Source organism: Cucurbitaria berberidis (assembly GCF_010015615.1).
Source record: "Cucurbitaria berberidis CBS 394.84 unplaced genomic scaffold K460scaffold_2, whole genome shotgun sequence".
NCBI classification, from domain to species: domain Eukaryota; kingdom Fungi; phylum Ascomycota; class Dothideomycetes; order Pleosporales; family Cucurbitariaceae; genus Cucurbitaria; species Cucurbitaria berberidis.
This window is the reverse complement of record NW_024468936.1, coordinates 4,546,915-4,564,482: the sequence shown is the minus strand read 5'-3', so window position 1 is coordinate 4,564,482 and position 17,568 is coordinate 4,546,915. Positions and strand designations below refer to the sequence as shown.

At 50.3% G+C, this 17,568-nt stretch overlaps 8 protein-coding genes across 8 annotated transcripts; 2 read left to right on the top strand and 6 right to left on the bottom strand.

Moving 5' to 3' along the window:
• Positions 1-117: 117 nt before the first annotated feature.
• On the top strand, positions 118-2,172 carry K460DRAFT_375446 (uncharacterized protein; the record flags this gene model as incomplete). Its single annotated transcript, XM_040934773.1, has 3 exons — positions 118-442; positions 494-615; positions 664-2,172. The coding sequence occupies 3 exons, from the start codon at positions 118-120 to the stop codon at positions 2,170-2,172; spliced, it is 1,956 nt and encodes a 651-aa protein (XP_040791175.1).
• Positions 2,173-3,008: 836 nt separating this feature from the next.
• K460DRAFT_364607 (HET-domain-containing protein) lies at positions 3,009-5,685 on the top strand. The gene has a single exon (XM_040933033.1). It carries the CDS (start codon positions 3,113-3,115, stop codon positions 5,357-5,359), a length of 2,247 nt encoding a protein of 748 aa, XP_040791174.1. The 5' UTR covers positions 3,009-3,112; the 3' UTR covers positions 5,360-5,685.
• K460DRAFT_415146 (uncharacterized protein) lies at positions 5,655-6,524 on the bottom strand (the record flags this gene model as incomplete). The annotated part of the gene is made up of 1 exon (XM_040937721.1): positions 5,655-6,524. One exon carries the CDS (start codon positions 6,522-6,524, stop codon positions 5,655-5,657), a length of 870 nt encoding a protein of 289 aa, XP_040791173.1.
• A 751-nt stretch (positions 6,525-7,275) lies between these two features.
• On the bottom strand, positions 7,276-8,214 carry K460DRAFT_403891 (uncharacterized protein; the record flags this gene model as incomplete). The annotated part of the gene is made up of 1 exon (XM_040936671.1): positions 7,276-8,214. One exon carries the CDS (start codon positions 8,212-8,214, stop codon positions 7,276-7,278), a length of 939 nt encoding a protein of 312 aa, XP_040791172.1.
• A 193-nt stretch (positions 8,215-8,407) lies between these two features.
• K460DRAFT_280082 (acetyl-CoA synthetase-like protein) lies at positions 8,408-10,267 on the bottom strand (the record flags this gene model as incomplete). Its single annotated transcript, XM_040928379.1, has 3 exons — positions 8,408-8,499; positions 8,640-9,183; positions 9,239-10,267. 3 exons carry the CDS (start codon positions 10,265-10,267, stop codon positions 8,408-8,410), a joined length of 1,665 nt encoding a protein of 554 aa, XP_040791171.1.
• Positions 10,268-11,253: 986 nt separating this feature from the next.
• Positions 11,254-11,988, bottom strand: K460DRAFT_403889 (uncharacterized protein; the record flags this gene model as incomplete). Its single annotated transcript, XM_040936670.1, has 1 exon — positions 11,254-11,988. One exon carries the CDS (start codon positions 11,986-11,988, stop codon positions 11,254-11,256), a length of 735 nt encoding a protein of 244 aa, XP_040791170.1.
• Positions 11,989-12,112: 124 nt separating this feature from the next.
• On the bottom strand, positions 12,113-13,178 carry K460DRAFT_78159 (acyl-CoA N-acyltransferase). The gene has a single exon (XM_040938679.1). The coding sequence runs from the start codon at positions 12,988-12,990 to the stop codon at positions 12,451-12,453; it is 540 nt and encodes a 179-aa protein (XP_040791169.1). The 5' UTR covers positions 12,991-13,178; the 3' UTR covers positions 12,113-12,450.
• Positions 13,179-14,397: 1,219 nt separating this feature from the next.
• K460DRAFT_353569 (aureobasidin resistance protein Aur1) lies at positions 14,398-16,287 on the bottom strand (the record flags this gene model as incomplete). The annotated part of the gene is made up of 3 exons (XM_040931724.1): positions 14,398-14,711; positions 14,762-15,936; positions 16,157-16,287. The coding sequence occupies 3 exons, from the start codon at positions 16,285-16,287 to the stop codon at positions 14,398-14,400; spliced, it is 1,620 nt and encodes a 539-aa protein (XP_040791168.1).
• Positions 16,288-17,568: the final 1,281 nt, after the last annotated feature.

Genomic DNA, 17,568 nt, shown 5'->3' with positions numbered 1-17,568 from the left:
AGTCTCTTTCTCGATATATCTCGCTGTCGAGCTTTCCCTCGCATACTTTTTCTCACTCTCGCCCTGTGAAGACAGGCAGCGGTCCCTAGTTGAGCCTCGCCTTCGCGCCTATGAGCTATGACTACGTTCGCGCCCTCGAGTTTCCCAGCAGACGTCGCCGAAGCCCCCCACCAAGACTTTCCCCCACCACAGCATCTCCAACACGGACCCTTCTCTCACCAGCTGAGCCCGCCCAAATCAACCTACACGTCGAGTAACCCCCAAATATCACGAAGAGGCTCGCGCGACCTCCGACACCAAGGCTCCAACGGCGCAATGGCGGGTGCGAACGGTAACGGGCCCATGGCAGTGCCAGGCGGCCGTATCAATGGACAACAAGGCAATGGAGCCAACCTGCGCGAGATGGGCTTTGGCGGCCCCCGCAGCCCGCCAAACAACAAGAGTAGGCTGAGACCAAGGTTCTCCTAGCATGCACAGCTACTAATGTTGGCAGACACTTCGCATGTTCCCTGCAAATTCTACCGACAAGGCGCGTGCCAGGCTGGAAAAGCGTGTCCGTTCCTGCACTCCGACGAGCCGCTGACGGAACGCGCACCCTGCAAATACTTCACAAAGGCGAGACATTTTGCTGGCACGTGAAATCTTCCGCTAATCTTGTACAAGGGAAATTGCAAGTTCGGCCAGAAATGCGCCCTCGCCCATATCCTTCCCAATGGCCATGTCGTGAACCGCGGAAACGCCGGTGGTCACTTTGGGCGCATGAACATACCACACCACCAAGAACCTCCTATGACTAGCTCTCTGCTCACCATGCAGGCACATTTAGGTGGGATGCAGCCAACATACCCATATGGTATGCAAGACGAGTACGCCAACCAGAAGAACCAGTACGACATGATCCCGACTATCGACACTACCTTCTCGTCCCATGCGGGATCCAACTTCGGCTCGCCACCAAACGAGAACGGTCGGCTACCCTTGTCGCCAGCACAAAAGGGTCTCAGTGTTATGGATGTTCCACTTCCAGCATCCTTCGACAGTCAAGGCATTTCCCACATGGCGCGATATGGCCCCATTGCTTCCTCTGTACCAGCAACCTTCCTTGCCAACTCTCCACCTTCTTCGTACCAAGCCGACTCGTCTGCGCTCCGAAACCTACACGACTCGGCATTTGGGGATGGGATGCGGAATAGGGCCGCAGCACTAGGCTCGTCTCCACCAGAGTCTATTGAGCAGCCAGTCGGACGGAGAATGTTGCATTCAGAGCTAGCTGCAAACCGGTCCAGAGGGGGCATGCTGTCTTCAAGTGTCGGTGCGCGACCAACCTACAAGGACGAAGAGTGGGACGATACGGACATGATTGGCAAGTTCGAGGAGGATCTGCTCCCCAACTCGCTCAGTGACCTTTTGACTCCCCAGGAGAAGATGCGTCGCTTCTCACGCGACCAAGGCGATGCCGGGACCCCTCTTTCTCGGCTAGGGGCTTCACCACCAGCCTCAGATGTCAAGGTTGGATCCCCCTCGGGGGCCACCTCATCACCTTCGCGCTTTCAGTCTCTGTGGGGCAAGTCGCGGGGTCCTACGTATGATTCAGGATTCGAGTCTGGCTCACTCCCTGGAGCATCGGCTTTCGGTCATGTTGGCTCTCCGCTCCGCAACTCGACTCTGCATCCTGGCGCCAGTCCCTCCTTGCGCGCCATAAATCGGCCAATCTCAGGCGACACAAGCCCCTTCGTTTCCTCACCTCCACGACAGGCCTCTATGGGTATGCTTAGTCATCAGTTGCAGCGAACTCGTCTCTCGTCTCGTGAAGAAGGCGGCATGACTAGCAATCCGATGCACCCCGGAATCAACCGCGTAACCTCAGGATCCAGCATTGGAAGCTCCAACGGACGTCTTGGTCTAGATCGAGCTGTTAGCAGCAGCAGCATCAGCCGAGAGAGGATTGAGGAAGAGCAAGGCTTGTTCAGTATGGAGGAAGAGGAGGACCTTAACAAGAGCAAGGATGGCGCTTCTACGACCTCGAGCACCAGCAATAAGCGCCTCAGTGGTCTATCTTGGGGTAGTGGAGGTGGCAAGGGAAGCCCGAACCTGGCGCCTGTTGGTGGTCACCGGGCCACTACAATTTCCGGGCTCGGGAGGGAGACTGGGCCGTGGAGTAGTAACGCTTAAAGCGGCTCAACATGACCCAGCATCGACTTCCTGAGGTCCACCGCTACCCCGAGGATGAAAATTCCATGCGGTCTAACCTTGTTACGATACCATATTTTGGCACCATTTCCCTCATTTCGACGACACGACGGTTTGGAAAAGTTGAGCGACATTGGCGCTTTGCATATTGGGAGTCTCGTTCATTTGATCGGACCCCTTTTCCCATCTCTACGACACATAATACACGGATACAAAAAGTTGGGCTTCGGCTTCATCATATTCGAGCGGGCATTACCTGGCGCTTCCCCATTCGCTGCCCTTTGTTTTCTTCATCACAGCGGAAGCTGTGCTTCTTTAACTTTTTTTCATATATCCCCCTCCAACCGAGCGAGGTCTTACACATTTAGTCTGCCCAATGCGTGTGTTTTTCGGTTCGAGTTCCACATTAGATGAACGGAGTTTACTGGGGTGGATTGAAATGGAGACTTTACGACGGAAATGAACGACAATGGGTACCCTAGCTTTAGCCTTTAAGTGTGTATGTATATTTGGTATCTACAGAGGAAATATAAGCAACTAGATGAGTTTGATAGTGGACCTTGTACGTCGGCCATACCTCGTTCTTTTTGCTCACACAGTTTGGGAAGGCCAGTGTGGGAAACTCAAAACGGCTTCCGTGTGACTTATCACACAGCTACACTTGCCGACTTAAGGCACTCCGCTAAACTAGGGCCTAATTTCCTAGAGTCGATTGGTACACGGGATGTATTGTTTTTTCAGCTGCCAAGGATGGTAGCCTCGGGGCTAAATTGCTGTGAGGCTGAACACGACATCGACGCATATAAACGAGCGAAAGGCTGTACACCCCGCCCCGGTGGAAAGAACCTTGCTGTCTCTCTACAACGTCAAGCATCACACTTTGCAACGTTAGTTACTGAAAACACAGGGAAATATTTTGACGATGCTACGTAATATCTTTCGATCCAAAGACCTCGGCGATCGCCAGCATCTACTTACATCTTCCCCACAATTTTTCACTGCCCGCAACTCTACTGCTTCAGAAACCGTCGTTCCCACTGCAAGTAACTTAGAGACGCTAAGCCGCGAGCCTAATGTCAGCGTGCAGCTGCGCGCCAACCCTGCAGCAATGCTCGCGATTGAACATCAGTGGAATTATGCCCATGCAGAGGACCCTTGGAATCCGGAGACTGACACAAGTGTTTCATCTAGAGCACTCGCATACAGCCCTCTTAGCAACGCCGATGCCCAGATCCGCCTATTGACGCTGCTACCAAATGAATCGCCGAACGGAAACGGTGGACCGATCCGCTGTAAACTGGAACCCGTGAGCTTATTCGACGCGAACGATTATACCGCTTTATCTTACATGTGGGGCAATGACGGGAAGACACGGGTAATAGTGGTCGATGGACACAAGTTCAATGCAACAACGAATTTGTATTACGCCTTGAGAATGCTCAGAGCGAAGGGGATCACAAAGATCTGGATCGATGCCATTTGTATTAATCAACAGGATAATGAGGAGAAAACGCACCAGCTACAGCGGATGAGATCTATCTACGCTCGAGCAAAGCAAGTTGTGGTGTGGTTAGGACCGGAATCACCGAATAGTAACTTGGCGATGTATCTGTTGGACAAACTGTCAAAACCACCGGGCCCAGCGAGTTCAGACATGTCATACCATGAGGCACTCAAGGAGCGATCAATATCAGCTCCATCAGGGCCATTTGCGGAAGCCTGGAAAGCGTTTGACGATCTCTTTGAGCGCGAATACTGGCAACGCGTGTGGGTCATACAAGAGATTGCCGCAAGCAGTCAAGTTTTAGTCTGTTGCGGTCAAGAGTCGATTAGCTGGTCAGACTTGGAGACTGCCTTCTGGGGAAAGAAACAACTACAAGATGTGTTCTTCAAACGCATTGATGCGGATTTCTCTAAGCACCCGCGGAATACACAACAAGTCTTCGACTTTTGGGCTTGGAAAAAGGCGATGGCTAGCGCTCAGCCTCAACCACTACTGAAAGCCCTCATTGACAGCAGGAGATCCAAAGCAACTAATCCGAGGGACCATATCTATGCGCTACTGGGTATCTCAGGTGACTCGTCGAGTCTCGTCCCGCTCCCGAACTATACGCACTCTGTTGAGAAGATATATACAGACCTCGCTACGACTATGATACGCGCGAACGGAAATCTCGACATCATTTGCTTACATGGAAGAACGGAAGCAAGGGAATACAAGATACCTTCCTGGGTGCCCAACTGGTCAGGTCTAGCCGACATAGACAGACCCTGGCTGTTCAAATCCGTCCTCAACAACAGTGGGAAAGCCGAAGATGAGATAGCGACCGTTTTCAACCATGTGGATGATTCCTATAGCATTCGAGTCGAAAGCGGAATCCTTTGCGTCAGTGGCCGTCTTTTTGCTCCGATCGACGGGCTGAGTACAGGTATGCTTGACGACACGACACCCGTAGGCGAGATATTGCAGCCTAAGATCGAAACCTCGGCGTATGCAGGCAGGCAAGGTCTTCCCGATGCATTACACGACGCGCTGATCATGCTACTCGATATCCCCAAAGATGAACGAACTTCAAATCGCACAGATCTCGTACACTACCTTACGCGCCCAAAGGGACTCGAAATCATGAAAACACACGGCCATGATATGCTGGCTAATTGGTTCCAAGCCAACGTCGACATGAAAATCTGCGGTATCCCCCTCCATACACTAACGAGCAAATTCGGCGCGAATGATTTTCAATGGAAGAAGCGTCTCACACATCGCTACGAAGACAAAGCCGGATTCACGGCGAAAATGCACAAGTACATGACGGATATTGAAACCGTGCTTAAGGGGGGGATGCGCCTCATGACTACAACGGGGGGCCATCTTGGTATGGCGCATCCACAAGCACGGCCTGGTGATCACATCTGCTTGCTGGAGGGCATGAGCAATCCCGTCATCCTGCGCCCATGTGCCGACGGAGAGCTGAGCGCGGATGCTGTTGCCAATCGCAAGGAGCTGGAAAGGGAGTTGGAAGAGTCGAGATATCTGTCGGGAATGACGCTTAAGACGGGCTTTACGACGAGTTATAAAGTTGTTGGAGAGGCGTTTGTGAGTATGGACGGGATGACTAAGTTTATGCGCGAGTATCCGTATCCGTTTGGGACGTTCTTCATTCATTGATGAGGGGGGAACGGTTAAAAAGCCTACGTCCGGAGCTCCTTACACGTGGAAGCCAGGGTTCCTTGTCATACGCACATCTAGAGAGGTTTTCAAGGACGCAGCAAGTCAAGTGGCTTTCGTTGTTTTTAAGTTATCTATGGATCCTAAGTATACTACCAAACTCGCTTATTCTAACAGCAAAGCATCATCTGTATGTAGACCAAGAGCATGGGATATATCCCTTTTTCCATCCTCGCAATGCCCTATAGGTTGAGCTTTACAAGTTTGTCTCTCTCTCCTGCATGTCCTCGAGAGATCAGATCCCCCTCTCTATCCACTCTTTCGCAAGCAGAATCCACCTGCATAACGAATGCCCCGATTCGTGTGTGTCACAGAGCTGCTTAGCCGCGAAGAGGATCCAATTTTGGCCAATTTCGGTCTGATTTGGGAATATGCGAAAGTTGGGCAGTCGCCTCTCCAACTCTATCGTCTCGTCCCAGCGGAGTTGATCTTTCCAGGGAATAAAGCGAGGAGGGCTCAGGGCGTACGACGGATCATATTTTCGTATCGCCATAGCTATTTCAATGCCAGACAAGATGAAACTTTCTGCATTTTCAATGTAACCAGCGCTTGTAGCATGGGAGGATTGGAATGTTGAAAGAACATATTTGACTGCGAGCTGCGGATACGCTTCGAAGCGGCATGCAACCTTCTCCCAACTGTCAATGGCCTCCACAAGGTTTGTATGGTCGTCTTTCATGTATAGTGAGTATACAGATGGTCTCAGAACAATGCGCGTTAGCCAATGAAGCTTTCGCGCTAAGAGCGTGTTCGTGAACGAGTATAGCTGCTCGACTGGTGTATCATCCCAATCAAAGTTTTGCTGGAATGTGATTTCGTTATGTATGAGCTCTAGATCTGCTGTTTCCTTGTATAGCTGGCGATTGGCGTACTTGAGTTGATTGTATTCTTTGGCTTGGGTGTTACTACAATTTACTATATTGGCCTCATAGAGTATTCCTCTTTTTTCGTACCGACTTGGAGTTTTGTAGACTAGTGATGATGTGGTGGGAAATGTGAAGTTGTAAATTATGTTGCGTAGCTCTGCCGGAAGGGATATAAGGTACGAGACTTTCTTTGGTGGGTTTGAGTCAACGGTCTCGAGGGTGTTGGTACTCGGAGTCATCTTCTTATACTGTGTAGTTGAGTAGAATCTTGCGACTAGATTGAGTGTGGTGTATGGTGGGAGTACAAAAGTGGGTTATTTTGATTTGATTAGTGATGGAGGTCGACTTTATAGATACTTTGCGTCTCAAAAATACTATTGTTACCTAAAATCATATAAAACTCTCATTACCCTAGCATTTCCTTTAACTCTGGTTCAACCATTTTGATTAGCATAAAGGCTCCATTCAAGCCTTGTCCTGTCGACTGAACTTGGCTCCCCCAATCAGCAATCGTCTAACACTAACTGCCCTAATCGAATCATCCCTCTAGCGCGGTACGAGGTATTTGAAAAGGGCCAATATAATCCTATGACATACCGGTAAAGTTCGGGCAAAGGAACCAAAATGAGCTCGGCCAAGTTAGGAGCGTTGCGTGATTTGGTAGCGCAATTGTGGGTTAGGTCAAATAGTTCGAAATTTCACGTAACGTATCTCTGTTCACGAGTACAAGAGGATTTTCAAAGCGCCTGTTCACGAGTACAAGTGTGTCATTATACAAAGGATCATATTGTATGCGCGAATATAGTATGAGATACCAACGCAAACCCATTACTGCCAAACCTCTTGTTGAAGCGCAAAGATTTGACACCATAATGTATCGTGGTTTCTCCTCCTGCTCTAGCACTCCAGCCTAGGATAAGCTACCCTGAATTCCTTGGCAGCTGCTCATTCACTACGGGAGGAGCCGGTTTGTGCTATCCCGATAGCACACTATTCTGAAGCATCGATCCCGTGCTCAATCCAGGAATTCGCGTAGTATTCCCATTGCGTCAGGCGCTCTTTTCCTATGTTCCGAATTTCACCGTCCCTAGGAATGTACCGGCTGATGTCGGTTGCAATAGCAGTGGGCCAGAAGGCAAAGTTTTTGACGCCCTTCAGTAGATGCCGGATATACCAGGTCTCGCGCCAATGGTTTGCTTCACGAGCTAGGCCGTGTACCCATATCCGGCTCGTGTCGAGGAGCTTTTCGAGGACTTGCTTCCCAGCCTCGGTGCCCTTCAGGGCAACTGTCAACGCAACCCCTGCTGAAAGAAAGTTCATGGATGCTTCGGCCCTGTAGCAGTCAAACTCCCAATTACGGAACTGATATCGGACCTTGATGTCAGGATTTGTCTTGCAAAGCAAGACTATGGCCGGAAGGTCAGGCATTAGAGGAGCGTTCGCGTTAAGCATTGCGAGACAATGGCGTCTAGAATCGATGATGACAGTTGTGAGCCATGACATCTTCGAGGCTTCCATTGGAGCGAGGAAGTAAAGAAAACACTGCTCGGCAGTTTTTTGGTGTAGAGCCGACTGGTGAGGCATCATTTGAGGTGAGAAAAGAATGGTGTTGTATTGAATCTCCAAACCAGCAGTTTCAGCATATAATTGCTTATTGACATACTTGAGCTGATTGAACTCAGGGTGCTGGCGTAGATTTAGGTCCCTTAGGACATTTTCTTCGATCAATATCGGGTGTTGCGAGATGTTCAACAGGAATTGAGGAACTGGTACCATGGTCACCGCGAATCGAGGAGTTTGTGTATCAAGCGAGTGGTGTAGAGGCGTCGACGAGGTAAGCGCATACTCGAAGATTCTGTTGCGAATTTCCCCACATAGTCGTAGTAAGGGTGATTGTGATGCCTTAGTTCGGGCAAGTAGTTGAGACATCTTCGAGTGCGATGTTGAATGCGAAAGCTCGATTGACGGGGTGCTTGGAGTTGAATTTCAGGTTTGCAGTTGCGGTTACTTTGCGGTTGAGGTGAGAGAATGATCGATAGATTAGGCGTTTGGGGGGAAATAGTGGTGGGCCGGAAATTGAGAGGATTTCACTGCCCGCATGCAGATACTCGATGATCTCAATCTACAACTTGGACTTCAGTGAAATTCCCAACGGAATGTCTTCTTTACTCCTTTCCTTCAGCATTCGTCTTAGAATCTTGCCGCTCGCGCTCTCTAAAAGTAGCGACACAGTTAGCATTTTTCTAGATAGAGAACAGAAATTCTGCCTAAAATATTATAAGTGTTTTATCAAAAGTTGATAACTTACTATTCGTATGTTAGCAAAAACATTCGAATAGTATTTATAGTAGGACTTTCGCACCTCGGGATTTCGTCCACGAACACAATACCACCTCTAAGCCTTTTATGGTTTGCAACCTTCTGTCCCATCCAGTCAACAATGGCACTTGCTTCAGTCTTCCCAGCATCACCGTTCTTGGGTTGCGAGGCCACAATGTATGCTCTCGGCACCTCCGTATGCTGTTGCTCATCGTTGACCCCAATGACTGCTACATCGTCGACCAGCTCGTTCTCCATAAGCTTGCCCTCTAGTTCGGCTGGTGGAACCTGAAAACCCTTGTATTTGATGAGTTCTTTGACTCTGTCTGTGATGAAGAAGTTGTTTTGTTCGTCCTGATAGCCGATGTCACCGGTTTTAAAGAAGCCATCATCAGTGATGGACTCTTTGGTAGCGTCTTCGTTCTTCCAGTACCCCTTGAAAATATTAGGGCCGCTCAGCCATAGCTCACCAGCTTCACCAGGTCCAAGCTCCTTTCCCTCTGCGGACATGTACTTGGCTGACATGTTTGGGAACATTTTGCCAACTGAACCAACGGAAGCGTACCATTCATTCCAAGGCTACCAATACACTATTAGTGTGTTCCTCTTGTGTAGCATAATAATGGATACTCACCTGAGTGTGCGTCATAGGAGAGGTCTCGCTCAGTCCATACGCTTGGTTGACCTTGATATTGAGTCGCTTATGTACCGTCTCGACCAATTCCTTCGTCAATGGCGCAGCACCGCTAGTGATCATCTTGATTGACGACAAATTATACTTGTCGACCATCTTATCTCTGGATAAGCGGACAATTATCGGGGGTGCAACGTAGACGAATGTTATCTTGTGGTCTTGTATACCCCGCAGAAACATCTCCATCTCGAAAGCAGGCATGACCACAATCTCTATACCGCGATGCAGTACCTGATGAACAAGTCCAGTAAGGCCATAAATATGGAAGAACGGGAGCACCCCTAGGAACTTATCTTCACTAGAAGAATACCACCCTCCAACCGCACCCTGTATTTGGACGAGATCTGCAACGATGTTACGGTGAGTAAGCATGACGCCTTTTGGAAGTCCAGTGGTACCAGATGAGTACGCAAGGAAAGCCAGATCCTCAGATTTGGCCCTCCTTCTGCGATATCTCAGAGCTCCCGAGGTCTTCCGTATACTAGACCAATGCTTAACTCGGTGGGTTTCGTCCTTCTCAGCACCTAGCAAAATGACGCGGTCGTTCGCAAGGCCAACTTTCTTCGCGGCCTTCAATGCCGTATCCAAGAACTTCTTCGTTGTGACCAGTGCCTTAGCTCCAGAGTTCTCCAGTTGGTACGCCAGCTCCTCTACGGAATAAGCAGGATTTGCCGGAGTGACAATCCCACCAGCAAACAAAGTTCCGTATACAATAGGCGGGATGTCGATATCATTCGGCGCATAAAGGGCAAGCACTTCGTCTTTCTGCCAATCCCAGAGATTGCGTAAACCTTCGCCAAATTGTGTTGCACAACTCTTTACATCGGCAAATGTGTACTTCCGATCCGAGTCGATGGCACGGTATATGACTTTATCATCAGGGAAGTCGCGGTCCTTACGATCAAAGATCAAACCCCAGAGGTCAATATCTGGAATTTCCACATCCGGAAATGGTGACTTCGTAGGCATGTTGGAAAATCGGCGGTAATGTAAAAGAAGGTAATAATAAGCCAAACCCTGGTGACATAGTCTAATGTTGTGACTGCGGCCTCCTGAGCTCTTGGCCACGATTGCAAGTTGACTGACTACAGAGTAAAATGCTGATGTCGCGATATTAATGGATCGGAGTTTGGGCGGGGTACCTCGGCGTTCAGCATCATGACGTGGTGGTGTGTTAGCCCGCCCTAACTAATCAACAGAAGAGAAAGAGAAACAAACATTATGTCGAACAACAGATATTGTAAACAGACTGCAATACTTTCAGGCTGTAATACCACGACCATCTTACACTCCCCTAGCGTCCAACACATATTCCGGGGATAAAATCTTGGGGAAACTTGTCTAATTGGTTCACCTGCATGCGAATGGGCGAATGCGAATGGGCGACCAACATTCCTACCAACAATTACAATAACAACTTCTCAAAGGGGTTATGTACTTGCATCAGAAACGATCTACGCTACTCAACTGAATCAATCACAGGTTTTTTAGGAAGTGGAAGATGAAAAATAGTCGCGGTTGCAACCAATTTAGTCTGCTGCCACCCGTTGCGCATCAATCAAATCTTCTATAAGTGGGCCAGAGAGGGTATTGTTCAGCAAATATCAACTCGAATATATTTCAAGTCGATTGGAATTCCTGCTAATATCGCGTACCGCCAGATTGTCATACAAATGATCAACGTGTACATAACACTATAGCGGTCTTTATAAGAGGAGTTTTCAAACCTGCGGGGAAGCCCGCTAAACTTACACTCTCCAATGCCTTCTAAGGTATCAGAGGCCTTCATGTAGAAAACGCTTGATCTGTTCCATCCACTCCTTTTCCACAAGGTCCTTCCAACTAGGCATCCACCCCGCTAGCACAGCCATCTGATCCCTGACTATTCCCTCATCCAACTCCACCGGCTCAGCTCGGTAGCGTAAGTTTGGTGCCCGAATATCATCTACATCGACCTATAGCCCCCAGGAGGTCATGAAGTCTCGGGCTGCCTCCGGGCATCGTGACCTTGATCCAGGGGGTAGTATAATTCTAATGTGTTTTCCAACAAGAATGTCAGCTAGTGTAATAAGGAGAGATTCTCGATCGCCGGTGAAGCTCACAGGGTCCAACATGTCGCCATTGGAAGGCCGGAAGCCTGGCAGCACAATGTGAACTTGGACAGATAGATGGTCCTTGCACCAACTCGCGACTTTGGTAACCATATTGGCTGATATCGGGTAGGTAGTGATGGAAATGTCCTTCCTAAGCTCCGTCAAAATGTGTGGGCGTACATCCGCAAGTAGGACCGTCGAAGCAGCGAGCCAGTGGAGTTTCGCTTGGACATGTTTTGCAAGTTGGAGGAATTGTTCACAAACGCTGTCCTCAAAATTCCAGCGACGAGTGATAAGAAGATGGTTGTATTTTAGTTCGACTCCAGCTGTTTCGGCGTACAGTTGGCGACAAGCAAACTTCACTTGGTTGAACTCGATGACCTTGGTCAGATCCTGTACAGCAGCATCGATCAGTATGGGCCTTGGGACCGCAAGCCTTGAGTCCAATAGTGGAGACGGTGGTGACGTTCCAACCACGGGCAGGGCAAGTCTGAGCATTTCGCAGGACAGTGCGTATTGACATATGCGGTTTCGAATCTCTCCAGGCAGTGTCAACAGTGTAGGCTGAATGCCTTTGCGAAGCTGGGCTGAAGACATCGGGAAAGCTTGACGATGTTGATTGAGTCGAGTTTCGTCGGGTAGCTGAGTTGAGGGTGCGGTTTAGGTGAAGAGATTGGGGAATGACTTAAGAGGCCATGGAAGCAAGTTATGAGTGGCCGAGCAAGTCATGAAGGACTAGGCTAAGCTCAAGTCGGGAACATTTGAGTGAATCGACTGGAGGCCCGTTACCCTAGCTAGTAAGCAGTGTTGGTTGCTATGGACTAGAAGTAGAAAAACAATGTTGTCGGAAAGAGTGAATGATAATGATTACTGCGATTATGTACTTCTTAGGCCTCTCCCCCAACGACGTTGACTCTTAGTCTTGAATAACACGCTTTAGTAAGAGATTATACAGTAGAAGGGCCGTTACCAATCCATAGTCGGAATCAAGGTATTATATTCAGTTCTTTTCGTGTCAAGCAACTATACATGATTCTGAGGCGAGTACAGTTCACGCAATTACAGATCTTTCCCAAAATGAACAAACTGCAGATCGCTCCTCAAGACTCCTTTCCAGTCGCCGTGGTACTCATATGGGAATTGCGATGTTTCTCCCGTCTCCTGGTAACCTCGATGCTTGTACCATGCAATGAGGTCGGCACGCGTGTTGACGGCGTCGAGTTCCATCCTCTTACTTCCCAACTCGTGACGGGCATAATTCTCGGCGTAGGCAAGCACCTGGCTGCCCAACCCGCGATTTTGGCAGTTGACGTTGACAGCAAGCATGCCGAACCAAGCGCAGGTCTCATCCAGTTTACGCACGCTGCAGTGAGCCACTAGCTCGCCAGCCAGATCGGTCGCAACATACACTGCACGGTCGGGTTGAGTGATGCTAGCTTTTATGCCATCGACGCTGGTTATGTCGATTCGTTCGTGGTCGGCTGATAGGTAGACTTGAGTGGTTGTGTCGTTGCGAAACGCTGTATTTATGAGGCGCTCCAGTGGAATTGCATCTTCAACCGTAGCGAGACGAAAGTTGAGATTGCCAGTAGCGGTCATACTTGAGGGTGATTCTGTTGTCCTTTTCCATCTTCTTCAAAAACTGAGGTGCAGTATATATACACAGGCTCGGTTCGGAATTCGGAGTTGTGTTGTGATCGGAATGCGCACAGACTGCGTGCGATAGTGATAACAGCCGGGCTGTCTCTTCACACTCCATACTATTACCCTCGCCTTACGATTTGTGCGTTGTAGCAATCGGCAAGGAGACATTGTACTTTGTCTGTAGAATTGCTGCTGTCCTCATCCACGCCTAGCGGTATGAAGGTAGCGTCGGGCTTACCGAGGTCCTCGTCAACTACACCGTCTTGACCTGTCCTGGAAGACTCCATGTACTTACAAACATCTATGGGTGTTCAAATGGAGTTAGTCTAGATGGGGGCTATATGGTGCGAGAGAGCGTTTGTGCGAGGCGCTTGGCTTCTATCAATGTCCCCGTTGCCGTCGAGTCCAAGATCTACGCTGGCTGCAGCTCTTTCTCTTCAATACGATACCTATTCGCATTCCATCGAGAGCATCGCTATGAAACAAAGAGGCATTGCATTCATCTGGAGCCTAGAGTTAACGCACATGCTTCCAGTTGGCGCTGAACACACTCGTCGATGAGTGTAAGACGAGGCTTACCCCCCTACCACCTAGATATGCCATCCGCGATCGAGGTGGTGCAAGGATCTCCAAAGTGGTAAGAAAATTAGGATGACTTGGTTTGCTCTGCGTTGTTGATCAAACGCCTGTCATCAGCCTCAATCTGAGTAAGCCTATGCCAGTCAGACAAAGCGCTTACCCAAAGTAGGTGACTCACCGACTATCACACTCACAAGATGCGTATGCAGTGCAATGTGTCTCAGACTTGGTTCATCAACCATTTCCATTCCATTAAGCATTAGATTAATAATGATTACATCGAGGGTGGCGCGCCAGCCAAACCAACTGCGTATCAGTCTTTCCCCCTTTGGTTCCCAATTCATCAACAGACGGGTGCCTTTCTGTCAACCCATCATCCAACATATCAAAACCCCCTAGACAGCCACGCAGCCGCTCAAATAAAAAAGAAGGCGGCGGCTGGTGCTGAAGCGAATGTGTACAAATGGTACTTTTACAGTGCCAGAATGCTAGAAGCGACCGACTTGGGTATCAAAAAGTTCAATAAACCGCGCTTTCGCGCTAATGGGTGCCACGCGAAATATGTGTGCGTGGTCCCGATGCATGCATCTCCCGCTCTGTGCGACGCCTGTGTCTCTATGCCAGGTAAAAATCCATTCAATGATGGTGTCGCTGAAATGCTTCGCAAACAAAAACTCCGATTGATATGCATGGGTCATAAGGCCATCACCAGTGATGTGAGGTGCTATGCGATCTTAGGGATGAGTATAAGTGTTGAGGAGAGAGGTGTAGATGGCGGTAAGATCAGTCCTTTCGCGAGGAGAGCTCGGTATCGGAAGCAACTGTGTCGCCGTCCCAGAGGCTCTGAGCGTCGTCGGTAGGAGAACGTGCGCCCAAGGGGCTTCTGCCACCAGTTGAGTAGGACGAGGAGGATCCGCTGGCCCAGTCGTCGGAATCGGAGTGAGGCTGGAACTCCTCGTAGATATCGAGCATGCTATAGCCGGCACCGTCTAGAGGGTCGCCAATCTCAACGTAGTCGTAGTCCCAGCGGAACTCCTTATCAGACTGGGGGCGGGGTAGGAAATTGGCGCGGCCGAAGAAGAAGCAAATCCCGGCAACTAAGTCTGATGTTAGCCCAAGCCTCGCATGTGGAACTTGAAGAACTTACGTAGACTTCCCGCAACCAGATCTACAGCGTAATGGTGGGAGAAATACATGGTCGACCACCACAGCCACATGGTGTAGAAAACGTACACCGGGAAAAGCTTGGGAAAGACATGGCCCATGAAGAGCGTCTCCATGGTTGCCCATCCAGAGTGCAACGATGGGAAAGCACCGAAAACCATAGGCGATGCTAGGAAGGTTGAGGTGTACATGTCGAAACCGAATAGCTTATCAATCGCCTTCAATCCCGCAGCATCTCCCTGAATCGAGTAGTTTGCTGCTGCTAGTCCGTATGTATTCTCGTACCAAGGTGGAGAGCATGGGAAAAGGATCTGGATGAGCACGGCAATGATGTTCATGTATCCGAATGCGCGTGCAAAGACAGGGAGGGTGCCAGGCGGGCCCCAGATGAACATGCATCCGCAGACCACTACTGGAGACACATAGTGTACGACTCCGTATGGGATCCACGCGAGGAGATCCAGAACAGTGTGCTTGTGTGCAGACAAGATATTGCTTAGATTGGCGCCGTAGAGGATGTTTTCCAGGGCGGGCAGAACGCGGACCCAGATTGCCGGTCGGTAGTCGGGGGAAATATACTTGGCCCCTGAGAATAGAAGTAGCCAGGTAAGCGTGGGGAGCAATGGGAGGAGGAATTGTCTCGTTATGGGTAAACACAAGCCCGTCATGAGCAGCGTCGCAATAAACGTCTTGGCAAAGGGCCCCGGGGCCTCGCTGACAGAGAGGGAGAAGATGGCGACAATGGCCAGAAACAAGTACTGTGCGTCATATATGGACCACGGGTGGGTGCGCAGGCTGCGCAGCGTGTCCGAGGGGGAAAAGGACATGGAGAGCGAGGCGATGGACGAGGTTGGCGTCTGGCGACTGCGTATGCGCGACTTTGTGGCTCTCCATTTTCTGCGGACGCGGTGGGGGATAAAGCTGGGCAGGGCAGAGAGGCCCGGGACCTTTGATCGCGCGAGCATGTCGGTAGCGGCGTGGTTGTCGAGAAATGCGAGGTAGCTTTTGCTCGCCATGGTGGTGGTCGTGGTGGTGGATTGATGGTCGGGGGGCTCGGGGGAGGCGTGTGGCGCAGGGGAGAGGGACTTGAGGAAGCGGCGACACACGCGACCAAGGGCTGCTGGGCTCGTTGGCGGATGAGAGGGTTGGGAGAGAGTGCTTCGAGAGGACCAGCAGGCCGTGGGACGAGTGGAGAGGAGGGAGAGGAAGCGGAAGAGGGCGGATTAGGGATTATGAAAGAGTCCGTCGTGGAAGCTCCGGATGGCTGAGGCTTGCACAGCGGCCGGGGGTTTGCAAATTAGATGCGCAGGTCAGCGACTAGGCTGGGAAAGGATAAGCGCCTTGTCAGCCCAGTGCGCATGCAATTTCGTTTACACACACGGCTGTGGGTAGACTGCATTTGTGAATGTGCATCTGGGCATCATCATCATACGAGCGTCCAAGGACCAAGCCTCCCATGGCAACATACAAGCAGTAGTTGAACATACTGAGAGTGATGGCTATCGCCATTTCTCACAAAGCCCCTCCTATAGGGCGGCCGCATATCATCTGCACCTCCTGCTCGCGTGATGGACAGACACCCTCGCAGCAGGCATCGCCATCACGTTCAATGGTTGCACTGCATCTCTGCCCCCAGTCGCGCCTTGGAAGTTCCCGATCCGAGCAGCCTCTCCCTCTCTCTCTCTCTCTTGCTTTGTAAAAATCTCCGTCTATAAACCGGACTAAGAACGGGCAAGATAGTGATGCAGCAGCACTGCATTAGTCGCACCATTAGCTTCCATGACATCAACCTACATACAGCCGACGACCACTTGATGCCAATATCACGACGAGACTCGACATGCTAACCCTGGACTCCTTGTACGATATACGGGCATCAGTCGTGGACAGCCTTGCCGCAGCAACCACACGTCTCACCACCCCCAGCCCCCAAGACACTCGAAACATGGCACGCGTCTGCCAACTCCGCCGTTGCTGCAAGGCAGCCCTCCAGCTCGACGCCCGTTGCGCAGCGCATACACGCCAACCCTTCCAAGACTACCAGCCAATCGCATTTCTCAAACGACCCAAGCAAATGCGCTGACCGTGGTTGTCAGAATAAGCGCTCGGGTTTGGGCATGCTCCGCCTGCCGTGATTTTCAATCGAATCGAGATGCTTGGCTCTGGCTCCGAGAAAAGCCCCTTCAGACGCTGGGTGGTGGGTGGAGCCCGAAGAGAGAGCGAAGCCGTTTGTTCACCACCCGCAATTTCCTTTTTCCGCCCGCTGTACCAGATTCCTGTGCTTCTCGTACGAAAAACGGTCGGACGAGCCCTAAACACCGATCCCATCAGCCCCACAAGTCGCGCGACTTGACTGGCTTCAGCCTTTTTTCCTGTTAGATTGCATTTCGCTTCGTGCAAGTGCAAGTGCAAAGTGACCGACTAACCATGAAAATTTCTCAATGATAAAAGAAAAAGTTTGTAAACGTCTAGGCTGGATCGCACGGGATTGTCTCGATCGTGTTCATCGCAATCTCCCTCCTCCTTTTACGGCTTCTCTCTTTCGTCCCCCGAGTAAGTGGTCATGTCAATCTTTTCACTCATCAGGATAGCAAGGGTATAGCTGGATTCCCTTTTGGACGTATATCCCAGGTTTCTCCCTATCATAAAAAGTTTCACAACTTACACACAACGTGCGCCAAGGTATTGCACTGTTACGCGAACCAAAACACTGCCTCTGCTAGTACAGCGGTTGCCCAGGTCACCACCACCAGCGCGTTTCACAGAACGTTCCACCACACACCCTGCCAC